General features: G+C 41.3%; 1 protein-coding gene across 17 annotated transcripts in view; it reads left to right on the top strand.

Annotated features, from left to right (window-relative positions):
* Nucleotides 1–11359, top strand: part of LIMCH1 (LIM and calponin homology domains 1) — a 365434-nt gene that overhangs the window by 328827 nt on the left and 25248 nt on the right. For 10 of the 17 annotated variants that reach the window (XM_007125172.4, XM_028492016.2, XM_028492012.2 and 7 more), the window contains 3 exons: nucleotides 6432–6515; nucleotides 9510–9602; nucleotides 10481–10585. In XM_007125172.4, the coding sequence (XP_007125234.2) occupies nucleotides 6432–6515; nucleotides 9510–9602; nucleotides 10481–10585 (282 nt within the window). The remainder of the gene's footprint in view (nucleotides 1–6431; nucleotides 6516–9509; nucleotides 9603–10480; nucleotides 10586–11359) is intronic. The other 7 variants (XM_028492017.2, XM_028492013.2, XM_028492011.2 and 4 more) reach the window with 1 other exon arrangement.

The raw sequence follows: 11359 nt of genomic DNA, 5'->3' as shown, positions 1-11359 counted from the left end.
TAGGTTTTGGGTCATCGTGTTTTCATTGTCATTTGTTTTTAGGTATTTTTTGATTTCCTCTTTGATTTCTTCAGTGGTCTCTTGGTTATTTAATAGTGTATTGTTTAGCCTCCATGTGCTTGTGTTTTTTACAGATTTTTTCCTGTAATTGATATCTAGTCTCATAGCGTTGTGGTCAGAAAAGATACTTGATACGATTTCAATTTTCTTAAATTTACCAAGGCTGGATTTGTGACCCAAGATATGATCTATTCTGGAAAATGTTCCATGAACACTTGAGAAGAAAGTGTAATATCCTCTTTTTGGGTGGAATGTCCTATAAATATCAATTGAGTCCATCTTGTTTAATGTATCATTTAAAGCTTGTGTTTCCTTATTTATTTTCATTTTGGATGATCTGTCCATAGGTGAAAGTGAGGTGTTAAAGTCCCCTACTATGATTGTGTTACTGTTGATTTCCCCTTTTACGGCTATTAGCATTTGCCTTATGTATTGGGGTGCTCCTATGTTGGATGCATAAATATTTACAATTGTTATATCTTCTTATTGGATTGATCCTTTGATCATTACATAGTGTCCTTCATTGTCTCTTGTAATAGTCTTTATTTTAAAGTCTATTTTGTCTGATATGAGAATTGCTACTCCAGCTTTCTTTTGATTTCCATTTGCATGGAATATCTTTTTCCATCCCCTCACTTTCAGTCTGTATGTGTCCCTAGGTCTGATGTGGGTCTCTTATAGACAGCATATATATGGGTCTTGTTTTTTTATCCATTCAGCCAGTCTGTGTCTTTTGGTGGAAGCATTTAATCCATTTAACTTTAAGGTAATTATTGAAATGTATGTTCCTATTCCCATTTTCTTAATTGTTTTAGGTTTGTTATTGTAGGTCTTTTCCTTCTCTTGTTTATCTTGCCTAGAGAAGTTTATTTAGCATTTGTTGTAAAGATGGTTTGGTGGTGCTGAACTCTCTCAGCTTTTGCTTGTCTGTAAAGGTTTTAATTTCTCCATCAAATCTGAATGAGATCCTTGCTGGGTAGAGTAAACTTGGTTGTAGGTTTTTCTCCTTCATCACTTTAAATATATCCTGCCTTCCCTTCTGGCTTGCAGAGTTTCTGCTGAAAGATCAGCTGTTAACCTTATGTGGATTCCCTTGTGTATAATTTGTTTTTTTAACCCTTGCTGCTTTTAATATGTTTTCTTGGTATTTAATTTTTGATAGTTTGATTAATATGTGTCTTGGCATGTTTCTCCTTGGATTTATCCTGTATGGGACTCTCTGTGCTTCCTGGACTTGATTGACTATTTCCTTTCCCATGTTAGGGAAGTTTTCAACTATAATCTCTTCAAATATTTTCTCAGACTCTTTCTTTTTCTCTTCTTCTTCTGGCACCCCTATAATTCGAATGTTGGTGTGTTTAATGTCGTCCCAGAGGTCTCTGAGACTGTCCTCAACTCTTTTCATTCTTTTTTCTTTATTCTGCTCTGCAGTTGTTATTTCCACTACTTTATCTTCCAGGTCACTTATTTGGTCTTCTGCCTCAGTTATTCTGCTATTGATTCCCTCTAGAGAATTTTTAATTTCATTTATTTCATTGTTCATCATTGTTTGTTTGCTCTTTAGTTCTTCTAGGTCCTTTTTAAATGTTTCTTGTATTTTCTCCATTCTATTTCCAAGATTTTGGATCATCTTTACTATCATTACTCTGAATTCTTTTTCAGGTAGACTGCCTATTTCCTCTTCATTTGTTTGGTCTGGTGGGTTTTTACCTTGCTCCTTCATCTGCTATGTATTTCTCTGTCTTTTCATTTTGCTTAACTTACTGTGTTTGGGGTCTCCGTTTCGCAGGAGGCAGGTTCGTAGTTCCCGTTGTTTTTGGTGTCTGCCCCCAGTGGGTAAGCTTGGCTCAGTGGGTTGTGTAGGCTTCCTGGTGGAGGGTCCTGGTGCCTGTGTTCTGTTGGATGTGGCTGGATCTTGTCTTTCTGGTGGGCAGGACCAAGTCCAGTGGTGTGTTTTGGGGTGTCTGTGAACTTATTATGATTTTAGGCAACCTCTTTGCTAATGGGTGGGTTTGTGTTCCCATCTTGCTAGTTGTTTGGCATGGGGGGGTCCAGCACTGTAGCTTGCTGGTTGTTGAGTGGAGCTGGGTCTTAGCACTGAGATGGAGATCTCTGGGAGATTTTCGCCGTTTGGTATTACGTGGGGCTGAGAGGTCTCTGGTGGACCAATGTCCTGAACTCGGCTCTCCCCCTTAGAGGCTCAGGCCTGACACCCGGCCAGAGCACCAAGACCTGTTTTTTAGGAATTCTGGGGTTTTTTGTTCTTTGTTTTCTTTCTTTCAGGTATTTTTTTTTTCTTACTTAGTAGCAGTGAAATTTCCAGGAATGAAACAATAGGCAGGTGAATGGTCTCCATTTCAAAGCCAGGCATTTGTCAAGCTCTTGCTAGTTCTCCCTGAAAGGGAGAACCAGGAGGTGGTGCCGGGCTCTGTCCCTACTGCTTCCCCGTGCAGACCGGTGCTCACACGTCCTCTCACTGCCTCTGCTCTTGGAGGGGCAGCCTGTGAACACATGTCCCAGTCCGGGGCATGTAGGGCTGTGGTACGGACCGTCTGTGTATTTCTCACTCTGTCCTGTCTGCCACAGATTGGCTGCTTCACCCTCTTCTGTGAACACATGTCCCAGTCCGGGGCATGTAGGGCTGTGGTACGGACCGTCTGTGTATTTCTCACTCTGTCCTGTCTGCCACAGATTGGCTGCTCCACCCTCTTCTGACAGCCTCAAATGCTTCCCTTCCAGTTATGAAGGGATCTTTATAGTCCTTTCTGGTGTCCAAGGTCTTCTGCTAGTTTTCAGCCGGTGTTCTGTGAGAACTGTTGCATCTATAGATGTATTCCTAATGCATCTGTGGAGGGAGATGAACTCCACATCTACCTACTCCTCCGCCATCTTGAATATCAGTATCTTGAATAATATTAACTGTACATTTAGTTTTCAATTCTTTATTTCGATGAAATAAAAAGAGCACTAGCTAATTAGAATGTCAAGACACATGACACTGTAGAAATTCCTTGTTGCTGGATTATACCTGGACATTCTCCATAGACCTGACTCTTCTCTGAACTGAGTGTTTCCAATGCTGGGCCTGGAATACTCACCCTCTGAAATTTGCATTGGTTTGGAGCCTTCCTCTATGGCACAATCAACTGTAGCATTTCCTGAGGCCCCCAGGTGTAGCTGCCTAATCACTGCTGCACCTTTGATTACAGATTTACTAACCATATGACCCTGAAGGTGCTGTATAACTTCTCTGAACTTTGTCTTCCTTGGTAGTACAGTGAGATAATAATACTTTCAGAGTGTTGTGGGCTTTATTTGAAATAATTACACAGAAGCCTGTAGCACAGTGCCCAATATATGAACGAATCCTCCCCAGTCGCTAATCCAAGAGGCCCACCATAGCCAACACCAATTCTTATCTATAGGTATATTGTCTCACTTTGGGAATTCCTAAGTACTTGTGCAGAATGGAGAAGGGACCCGTCACCTGTCACAAAACCCCCCCAATATCTCCAGCCACGTTCCAGAACTACCATCCATTTGTGGAGGCTCAGTCTTAAGCCAGTACTGGGAATCCTGAGTTTGTTGGGAAGCTGAGTACATCCGCAGAGGATGGGACCCCCAGAAGGACCCCAAGGCTGGCATTCATGGCACAGATCTGAAGAGTAGTATAACATAACCCATTGAGTTCCATTTTAAATGACACGGGAACAACCATGTCAAATTGTTCTAGTCCCCCCTCCCCCCGCAGGGATGGAGAGGAAGGGCATCCAACAGAGATACATTCTTATTTCTGTGTATGGAAAATAGAATAAGAAAGAGAGAAATTACTGACCTATATAAATTAATTCTCGAAAATACCCACCTAAATTTGATGTTCTCTTGATTATAAATAGCTCTTCATAGAATGGAAAATTAAAAGAAATTGGAAAATAAGAGAAGGTTGAGGGGAAGTAAGCATTCGATTAGTCTGAACTCAATAGACTCGGGGCAGTTTTGCAGACGTGAAGTGGCCCAAAGCTATAGGGTCTACGAAGGGGAGAGAAGAGGATGCATTACCCAGCATGAAGTTATTCCATTTATTCAACAAACATTTCCTGAAGACCTAAAAATTCAAGGTCTTGAGATACTTAGGCAGGATAAAGGGCCCTCTTTGCCCTCAAGGAACCCCTAGGCCAGAGAAAGATCCAGATCTGTAAACAGATAAATTTTAGAACAAAGTGTGCCAAATGCTCTGCATTCTTTCTCTGGAACCTTTTCTATCTCTGTTATGGTAATTATCCCACTGTCTCCTGGGGATCCTTTGTATATGGGTCACTCCCTCACAAGCCCACCCCCATCCCCACTCTCAGCTGTAAGCTCCATGAGGCTGGGGCTCTTGGCCGGCCGCCTGCTACGCCACCTGGTCATAAGTAAGTGCTCAGCAAATAGTCACCGAAGGAGGAGCATGACCACTTCTTTTGCCCTCCTGTTTATCACAATGGTCTCTTCCTCTTTATCTTCCTCTGAAAATGCTCATTGTTTTTCTTTCTTGCTTTCTAACAAATATTCCATATTTTCTTCGGTGCTCAATCCCCATATCCCACACTTCTCCCTCCTGTTTCTGCTTACTCCTGACTTATTCTTGCCATTACAACCTAGGGAAACCTGAAAATTAACTAAATAATTTCTAATTGTTGCTCTTATTTTCCTGCTGTTGGACTTTCCCCATTGGGCTCCCTATAGCTTTATTCACATTACCACACCGTTTTCCTCAAAAGTCAAAGAAGGGCCATGCCCCTGAGAGAGAGTCTGAACATTTAAACTGCTTCCAAGTCTTAGGAAAATGCCAAGTGGAGCCAACCTCCAACTCCATTAATTCCAGGAGAATTTTCCACCTGGGATCCATATTTAGATGACATTTTATTCATCCAAGGAAATTTGGGAAACTCTGGATTTTATACAATAAAATAGTTTTTCTCCTGCATAACTTGTCAGAGGCTTTCATAGGCAGATATGCAGTATGAATCCCAAGAGTGGCATATAGGAAATACATTTCCCTCCCTGATTTGGCCACCTTTCTCTGACGTTTTGTGACCATCCCTACTATTTGCAGGAACCACAGCAAGAGTATCCACCGAGGCCCACATTTCACATGTCTAAATACATTAAAGCTACAGATATTTATAATGTTAAAAATTGAGCAACTGCCATGGCCTGGCTCGTATTCTCGGCCTGGAGACTTCTCTGGATGGGCCAGCCATTGTGCACCTGAGTGGTAGCCTGGATCACTGAGGGCAGGGCAGGGGAGGTGGGCTGGCCCAGCTATCTTGGGCAGTAGCTAGACCCATCTAAACCTTGGACGGGACTGCCTCTGTCCAGCTTCGCAGGCAGCCAGAGTAGGTAGAGTCTGCCTGCCCCACACCCTGCCCCAGACTCTCCCCCGCTCCTCCCTAATTCCTTCACCCTCACCCTGCTCTTTCCCTCAGGATTCCCAGACAGTTCTAAGTGCCTCCCAAAACTATCCCATCAGAACAGAGAGAAAGGAAGAAGCACAGTTATCGGGGAGCTGGATTGCCTCAGCACTTACTCTGGGTGACAAGGGAGGCCAACTTTAAACACATCAGCCTCCCCACTTTTGCTGGTTTCCCAGGGACCAGCTGTGATATCTCTTCCCCCTTGGACCCTCTCAATCTCATTCATATTCCGTGGCCTGGGTGCCCACTTTGGTTCATGCATCCTCCTTCCATTATTCCCGTTTACTCACTTGGTTCTCAAAAATCACAGAAACCTTTTATAAAAGACCAAAAAAACCAAAGTCTGTGGGTTTGAATGTTTGTTTTGTGGGCCCTGATCAGAGACTCCCCTTGCCTGGATCTCTGGTGATGCTGGTGAACACTGGTGAGTTAAATGATCCCACTTTAGAGAAAACTGGGATGGAAAAGCATTAATAGCCGTATAAAAGATTAGTTCTATAGCACAGCAAACACCACTTCTCACAAAATGCAGTTCTGCTGAAATAAACATTCCTGTTTGCTTGGACCCAGGATCAATATGCAGAATGAGTATCTTATGCTTAGGGGCGTGAATACATTTAAGAAATCCACTTCTAAGAGAAGCAAAGCAAAAGCCTTCCCATGCCAGTGGCTAATTACTTCGCGTTTTCATTAGCTCCGAAAAGGTTCACAGAATCATACCAGCATGTTGGAAGTAAACCAGAGAGAGACTAAGATTAAAAAGTGGTTTCTGCCAACAAAGAGCACCTTTAGATACGGGAAGGTTTCTGCTTCTGTGTGTCCGTCCGGGTGTCCAACCGTGAGCTAATTGTGCCCCTTGTCCTGGCCTGGCCTTGAGGACATGGCTCAGTTCTGATCCTGGTTTTATATTCTAAGCAGTTGAAGTTGTGGGCATGGGACCCGGAAGAGGAACGCAGGCGACAGGAAAAATGGCAACAAGAGCAGGAACGTCTGCTCCAGGTAGGACTGGGTTTGCTGCTTTTTTTTGTTTTTTTTCTTCTTTTTGGTGATGCTCTCTTAATTTCTGCTGTATTAAATAGATGTTTAGCCCAGGAAATACATGGGATCAGCTTCTTCTCAGAAGTCGTTGAGTCTAAGTCTGTTCATTTTGTGTCCATGAGACAGAATGCTCTGAGTCTAATTCCTCTCACCAGAGGTTACACAGATGAACATAAGGAGAAAGCATTTCACTTAGAAAAAAATCCAAGTATTGATTAAGGGCCAACCCACCCACTCATCACCTTGTTCGCTGCCAATCAAATTCCAGTCCAACTAGGAGTGGGGAGGAATTATCAGAAAGTTATTGATAGCATACATGTGAAGTAAAAGTTGACCTGGGTCTTCTTCCTTAAGTAGAAATGTATGCTCCATTTTTGAGCAAAAGCTCCTAATTTTCAATTCTAGAAAAATTCTGGGAGTAAATTTATCATGCTCCTACTTGTTTCATCCCAGTTTTGTGGAACAACAGAGCTTCAAAAACTAATCTAGTAACCTTAGAAACTAACCTATGCTGAGCATTTGGGGTGTGCCAGAACTGGCATATTTGTAGGTGCTTGACGTATTTTACCTAACTTCATTCTCATAAAACTCATCAAAGTATGTCTTATTGATCTCACTTTGCAAGTGAAGAAATTAAGGCTCAAAATAAGTTAAATAATTGCCCAAGGTCATACCTCTAACAAATGTTGAGCCTTGTTTCAAATCCAAGCTTGGGTGACTCTAAAACTCATGTTCTTTCCCCTATACTCCCAATGGTATTGATTTTACCAAAAGTCATAAAGAAAAAGAATGTTAGATCTCATTTATTTTTGTGACTTTCTGCTGATGTGTAGAAAGCAATGCTTAATGCAAGTTTATTTTACTTTTTTTTCTTATCTTTTTGTTCTAATCCTTTGGCTTCATTCCCAGGGGTGGGGAGCAAGGGTCAGCTAGATAGTTAATTAATTGTAGTGTGGCTCTAGGTCTGCCCGTTAAGTTTGACACTTTCCAAAATTACATAGGAGTAAACCTTCAATACCAAAATCTAGTTCTTAGTAAGAACTAGGTTCAGCAAAATCCCAGAGCTGTTGGGACATTTAGGTCAATTGGGAGACCCCAGACCAGCCCTGGTCATCTGCTATTCTCTTGGAAGTCAGATGCCCATTCCACCAGGAGTCAGAAATTCCACAGAGTAAAGAAGACGGCCTGTGTTTCCCATGGTGGTGCTGTGTCTGTTATACTTTGAAAGGTGGCCGTGGTTTTAGGTGTGGGTTGTGGGCTTAGGGGCAAGGTGTTTATGGGGAAGGAAGGGTGTCTGTGTGTGTGTGTGTGTGTGTGTGTGTGTGTACAGATATACCACATCTTTGGCCCCTGTATCATCAGTTCATCCTCTTGGTGAGGGAAACGTGATATAAGCTCCTAGAACCAATAAATGTAAGAAGCTTTGCTTATTTTGCATCTTCTGTAAAGTTTTAAGGTCTGTTTCCTCTATTCTGAATACCCTTGAAGTCCCTCTCTAAAACTTTACAATATTACGTGTGTTGTTTTTTTTTTTTTTTTAATTTATTTTTGGCTGCGTTGGGTCTTCGTTTCTGTGCGAGGGCTTTCTCTAGTTGTGGCGAGCGGGGGCCACTCTTCATCGCGGTGCGCGGGCCTCTCACTGTCGCGGCCTCTCTTGTTGCGGAGCACAGGCTCCAGACGCGCAGGCTCAGTAGTTGTGGCTCACGGGCCGTTGCTCCGCGGCATGTAGGATCTTCCCAGACCAAGGCTCGAACCCGTGTCCCCTGCATTGGCAGGCGGATTCTTAACCACTGCGCCACCAGGGAAGCCCCCCAATATTAGGTTTTATAACAAAATTTTTAGCTGAAGTTTAAAAGCCTACCATGGGGTGACCAACAGTGGTTTGGCCAGAGCATTAATAGGAACGTTAGGCTCCAGACAATCCCATAAAGCCCTTTTGCTCCTAAGATAATAACATAACAAGTAATACCTGGAGGAATTCTCAGTGCCTTCCCCAAGAAGATGGAAGCACAGACTCATGTTAGCCTCAGAGATAGGATAACAGTAATCAGCCTAAAATATTTGACTGTGCATAGTATACTCCAGCAATTCCTTTGTCTCTGTCATGTCAGGGATGCCATTCTCAAGGCATCCCGGGGTGTCAGTTCTCATCTTAAGCATTCGTTTTAATTTCCATGTATTCATTTCTTCTAGTCAGCTGTCAGGGACTCCAGTCACATTTTTAAAGCTCTCCTTATCCTTACATCCTTATCCTATTCAGAGTATTTTTATTTTTTTCTCCGGAAGTGGTGACTAGTGTCATATTTTTTTCTGAAAACAATAATAGCAGTTCTGATATCAAAGCCTTCTAATGGGCTGTTTAAAAGCCACTCTTAATTCAGGAGGACTTAAAGTTAGGAAGATTCCATTTTAGTAGAATGGCCACAAGCAAAGAGTAATTCAGCCACTCAGCTAATTATCATCTTGTCCACTTTGGACCTTTCTCCATCATCTATCTTGTAAACCTGCGAGGTTTGTTTTTTTTTAATCTTTTATTAAACTCTCCCAGCAGCAACGTATTTCTATTAATGGAATGGCAAAACTCATCTCTGAAGGGCCCAGTAAAAGCAAACTATTGGTTTAACCTCCCTCTAAGGACAAAACCCAAGTTAAGAAAAAGTTTAGAATCTTTCCATCTTTTCTCTTTCCATAAGCAAATGCCTACTCATATATCTGAAGAACAATTCTATGAAACACCCACAGCAGAAAAGATCGTTCTCTGTTGGGTTTTTATGTCCCTAACATGTCTGAGTACCACAAAATGGTATTCCCCTTTTGGTGCATGAATGGGTAAGCTTCAGAGCGTTTCCGCAAGAAGAGAGTCTTGCAACACATTGTGATGGTTTAGCAGGGGGAAAAGTCCCAATGATGTATGCACTGGTCCATTCAGAACAATCTATGGAAATTCCATAACAGGAGAGATACCAGAAGGAGCAGGACAAGCTGAAGGAAGAGTGGGAAAAGGCCCAAAAGGAGGTGGAAGAGGAAGAACGCAGATACTATGAGGAGGTAGGAAATTCCCCGGAAGGAATTTGACCCTGAAGCCCTGATTTCCTCAGTCTATCAGCACTTTCTCTGTCTGTGCTATGTGTACCCATGGGGCATGTCTGATTCTCTTTACTCACAACAGAGCCCTATCAACCTTTTAAAAGAGTCCTATCCTATGGGCTGTAAAAGACTACTACTCTTCCAAGTTTAGCTTGTGGTAAGGGTGTGCTGAGTCATGGTCAAGGGGGAGAATAGAATTGTATCTCTTCTTTAGTCACAAAGGTCAGATTCTTGATTTGTCTTAGATGACATGAAAGTATCAATTTGTTTATTTGTGTGTTTGTTTGAAGCAAGCATGTTTGGTAGTAGCGAATTAATATTAATTTTTATGAGGATAATTTTGGTATCAAGGCTAAGTGAATCCTTACTACTGCATTCACTGTATGGTACTAAAGAGATTTAGAAGGGAGGAGAATTTGGTTTTGTTTTTTCATTTTTAGATGAACAAACCAGACCACATTCGAGAATTTGAAACTACACTTTATGTATATTATCCAAAATCTGTTTATGATTAATACTGTTGTGAATTTTTTCTTCAACAATAATTTTTGTGCATAATACTTTCCCTAATAGCATTTCTAATTAGGCCTCTTGAATCACACTAACTAATTAACTTGCAAAGACTCTGTTTTTCTAAATTAAATGCTAATTTGTAAATCATTGCCCATAGAGCATGTTATCTGATTTACATGCTTTTTGAAAGTAAGACCTTTTTTTATGCCCTGCTTGTTTGCACATAATTCTGATGTTTGTCCCTAAATTTCTTTAATGGAACTTTTCTCTTGACAAATATGATTTATCCTTTCTCCCCCTTTCATTAATTCCTGTCCTTCCCCTAGGAGCGCAAAATAATTGAGGACACTGTGGTTCCATTTACTGTTTCTTCAAGTTCTGCAGACCAGCTGTCTACATACTCCTCTGTGACTGAAGGCAGTGGGACAGTGGTAAGACCATAGATTAAAAGGGATTCGTGGGGCTTCCCTGGTGGCGCAGTGGTTGAGAGTTCGCCTGCCGATGCAGGGGACACGGGTTCGTGTAAATAAATAAATAAATAAATAAATAAATAAATAAATAAATAAATAAATAAATAAATAAATAAATAAATAAATAAATAAATAAATAAATAAATAAATAAATAAATAAATAAATAAATAAATAAATAAATAAATAAATAAATAAATAAATAAATAAATAAATAAAAGGGATTTGTGAAATAAGAAAACTAAAATAGAAGTACTAAACCACAACGCCAAGTTTTCCACCAGTTTAAATCCAGGACTAGCTGTTTCTCTAGAATCATGTCAGCTACTACGTGGCCATTGTACCCCATCATACTGTCCTTGCCGTGGTGGAACCCTAGAGTCAATCCCTGAGAGGGATAAACAAATAAACATATTACTGAGGCCAGCCCTGCCCCCACAGGCTGGAAACCAAAGTCTCTGCACTGGTTGGCAAGACTCTGGTTAGTGATGCCATGTGCTGGAACGTCTTTCTAACTGCCCATCATTCATTCATTTAGCAGACGTATGTTTCTCTCTGCCAGACCATACATCTCTTTGCACTGGATGTTAGCAGGAGGATGCCAACAATACACTCTCACCAGCCTCCATGAAAGTTTCTTCTGAATCACTCTTAAAATTCCACATGAATATATATATATATATATATATATATATATATATATATATATATATGTGTGTGTGTGTGTGTGTGTGTCT

This window comes from Physeter macrocephalus, chromosome 7 (genome assembly GCF_002837175.3).
Source record: "Physeter macrocephalus isolate SW-GA chromosome 7, ASM283717v5, whole genome shotgun sequence".
Classification (NCBI taxonomy): Eukaryota; Metazoa; Chordata; class Mammalia; order Artiodactyla; family Physeteridae; genus Physeter; species Physeter macrocephalus.
The sequence above is the reverse complement of the archived record's forward strand: the minus strand, read 5'-3'. Positions and strand labels throughout refer to the sequence as shown.